The 2,998-nt window shown below is 50.8% G+C and overlaps 1 protein-coding gene across 1 annotated transcript; it reads left to right on the plus strand.

The window, feature by feature from the left end:
- Positions 1-1,026: 1,026 nt before the first annotated feature.
- On the plus strand, positions 1,027-2,473 carry LOC311326860 (5-hydroxytryptamine receptor 7-like; the record flags this gene model as incomplete). Its single annotated transcript, XM_084459838.1, has 2 exons — positions 1,027-1,478; positions 1,693-2,473. The coding sequence occupies 2 exons, from the start codon at positions 1,027-1,029 to the stop codon at positions 2,471-2,473; spliced, it is 1,233 nt and encodes a 410-aa protein (XP_084315964.1).
- Between the last annotated feature and the right edge of the window lie 525 nt (positions 2,474-2,998).

The following is a 2,998-nucleotide window of genomic DNA, read 5'->3' on the forward strand; positions in this document are numbered from 1 at the left end:
CTATGGCTATAGGCCTGTGGAACTTTTAGTCCACTTCACTAATTAATTCCAGGTGGAGCATTTCTGAAGCCTATAGTCTACACACGTTTTCTCAGAAAGAATTAAGACACCGACAACAACATATTGCAATGACATCTCATCTTAAGAACATAACAATGTTTTCATTGTGGTAGCCTATTATAATTGTCACACACACACACACACACACACACACACATACATACACACACACACTAGACACACACACACACACACACACACACACACACACACACACACACACACACACACAGGGCACCACTCATACCCTTGGTGCGCAAAACCACGCGATGGCGCCAAACGATATGAGAATATCGGCTCGGCCCCAATAGTTGGATTTATTCCTTTGCCGCCTGAACAAAAGTTATACCCTCCCCACTCATATATATATATATATATATATAGAGAGAGAGAGAGAGAGAGAGAGAGAGAGAGAAAGAGAGAGAGGGAGAGAGAGAGAGAGAGAGAGATGAAGATTTTACAGTAAATTAGTCTATGTATTTATTGATTGATGTATTTGATAAAATACAGTCCAATTAATAATCAGTTGGGGGTTGTGGATTTCCTCCGTTCATGAATCTTAATCCTAATTTTCGAAACGTCGTCTGTGCGCTCTGACGTCATCTCAGTGTACTTCTCTCTCACCAAACCTGACAGTTGTTCAGTGAGTGACCGGTCCTCGACTGACGATGACTTACTCTCAGTGAATTCCCGTACGCACGGTTTTACTCTCCAAGCGTGTTAACCGGAGTCGGTTTATCCCGTTAATCCTCTCTCCCACACCCATTAACCTTATTATGTGGCGCTGACCGAGGCACGGATAACGGGACAGGTAATTAAGAGAAATTGCCATGCAAATGACCTTTGATTAAAATGAAGTTGGAAAGCAACGAATTGCAAACGAATGGATTAAAATGATGATTTCAGTGGTGCCAAATGCAATTTATTAATTTACAGCGAGTAGCCTATAGTTTGACTCATGGACAGATGAAGGAACTCGCCAGGGGGATGACCACGGAGGTGATGGACGTGCGTGTGTTCGGGGCTCCGGTAACCACCTCCGGAACTTCACTAACTTTGCATCCCACCGAAAACGACACGAGCTGCGGCGAGCAGATTCTCACCTACCGGAGCGTGGAGAAGATCCTCATCGGAGGGGTCCTCACCATGCTCACCTTCCTGACCATCTGCGGTAACCTACTGGTGGTCATATCCGTTTGCTTTGTCAAGAAACTCAAGCAGCCATCCAACTTTCTCATCGTGTCTTTGGCCGTGGCGGACCTGTCGGTGGCGGTGGCCGTGATGCCTTTCGTCATCATCACGGACCTGATCGGTGGCCGGTGGATCTTTGGACAGGTGTTCTGTAACGTCTTCATCGCCATGGACGTGATGTGCTGTACCGCGTCCATCATGACGCTGTGTGTCATCAGTATAGACAGGTGAGACAACATCTGATGCGCCAAAGTCTGACAGAATCCATTTTTCTACATGATTTTCCACTCATCAAAACGTTTTTCCCCCTCCATATCAAATCGCATTTGCATGAATACAGAAACATGGCAAAATGATGTTGTAGGCTTCTTCATTCATGCCAATGATGCCATCATAAACCTCATCCTATTTCAAATCCTGGTGTACCCGTTGAACTCCCAGGTATCTGGGCATCACCAAGCCCCTAACCTACCCAGTGAGGCAGAGCGGGCGCTGCATGGCCAAGATCGTCCTGTCCGTCTGGCTCCTCTCCGCCTCCATCACCCTCCCCCCCCTCTTCGGCTGGGCGCAGAACGTCAACGACGACCAGGTGTGCCTGATCAGCCAGGACTTGGGCTACACCGTCTACTCCACCGCCGTGGCCTTCTACGTCCCCATGTCCGTCATGCTCTTCATGTACTACCGCATCTACCGCGCCGCCAAGCTCAGCGCCGCCAAGCACACTATCGCGGGCTTCCCCCGGGCGGGGGAGGGTGGCGGGGAGGAGGCGAGGCGGGGCGGGGGCCCGGCGGCGACGGGGGACGGCGCGGACAGCGCGGCGGCCGCCCACAAGCTGCAGCGCGAGAAGGAAGACAGGAGGCGAGACAGGAAGAACAACATCTCCATCTTCAAGCGGGAGCAGAAGGCGGCGGCCACGCTGGGCATCGTGGTGGGGGCCTTCAGCGTCTGCTGGACGCCCTTCTTCCTCCTCTCCACCGCCCGGCCCTTCGTCTGCGGCGTGGAGTGCAGCTGCGTGCCCCTGTGGGCGGAGAGGACCCTGCTGTGGCTGGGCTATGCCAACTCCCTCATCAACCCCTTCATCTACGCCTTCTTCAACCGCGACCTGAGGACCACCTACCGGAACATCATCCTCTGCCGCTACCGCAACATCAACCGCAAGCTGTCCGCCGCCAGCATGCAGGAGGCCCTCAAACTGGCCGAGAGACCTGACCTGGTCATATAGGCTATGAGAGAGAGAGACCGAGAGAGAGAGAGACCGAGAGAGAGAGGGAGGGGGGGTCGCATATAGACTGGAGAGACCAGACATAGGCCAAAGGGGAAGAGAAAACACCAAGTGAAGGCTGAACTTGGTCATACCCACTGAGCAAAGACATGTCTAACATACGTCTTTTAGACGTCTTTTTTGTCTTTTTCGGACGTCCAAAGACATCCAATTAGGAGCCAGAATGAATGTTTTTTTTAACGTTCAGATATTGAACCCGTTTTGCACGTCCACAGACGTCTTAGAGGGGTCCAAGCCAGACGTTTGAATATTGAGGGGTCCAGCAGACGTACAAATGGGATTCTGGACCGACGGACATTATTAAGACATGATCTGAACGTCTCCCTGACGTTGCGTGTTTGCTGGGTAAAAACAAAGGAGAGACCTGGAGAGAGACTCCACTTTTTTGATAAAGGCCAGAGAGAGAGAGAGCACGGAATCTGGTGTTATAGAGCTACACGTGTATATATATATAAAAAAAACTAT

The sequence above is a fragment of the Borostomias antarcticus genome, assembly GCF_949987555.1.
Source record: "Borostomias antarcticus genome assembly, chromosome: 29".
Lineage (NCBI taxonomy): Eukaryota > Metazoa > Chordata > Actinopteri > Stomiiformes > Stomiidae > Borostomias > Borostomias antarcticus.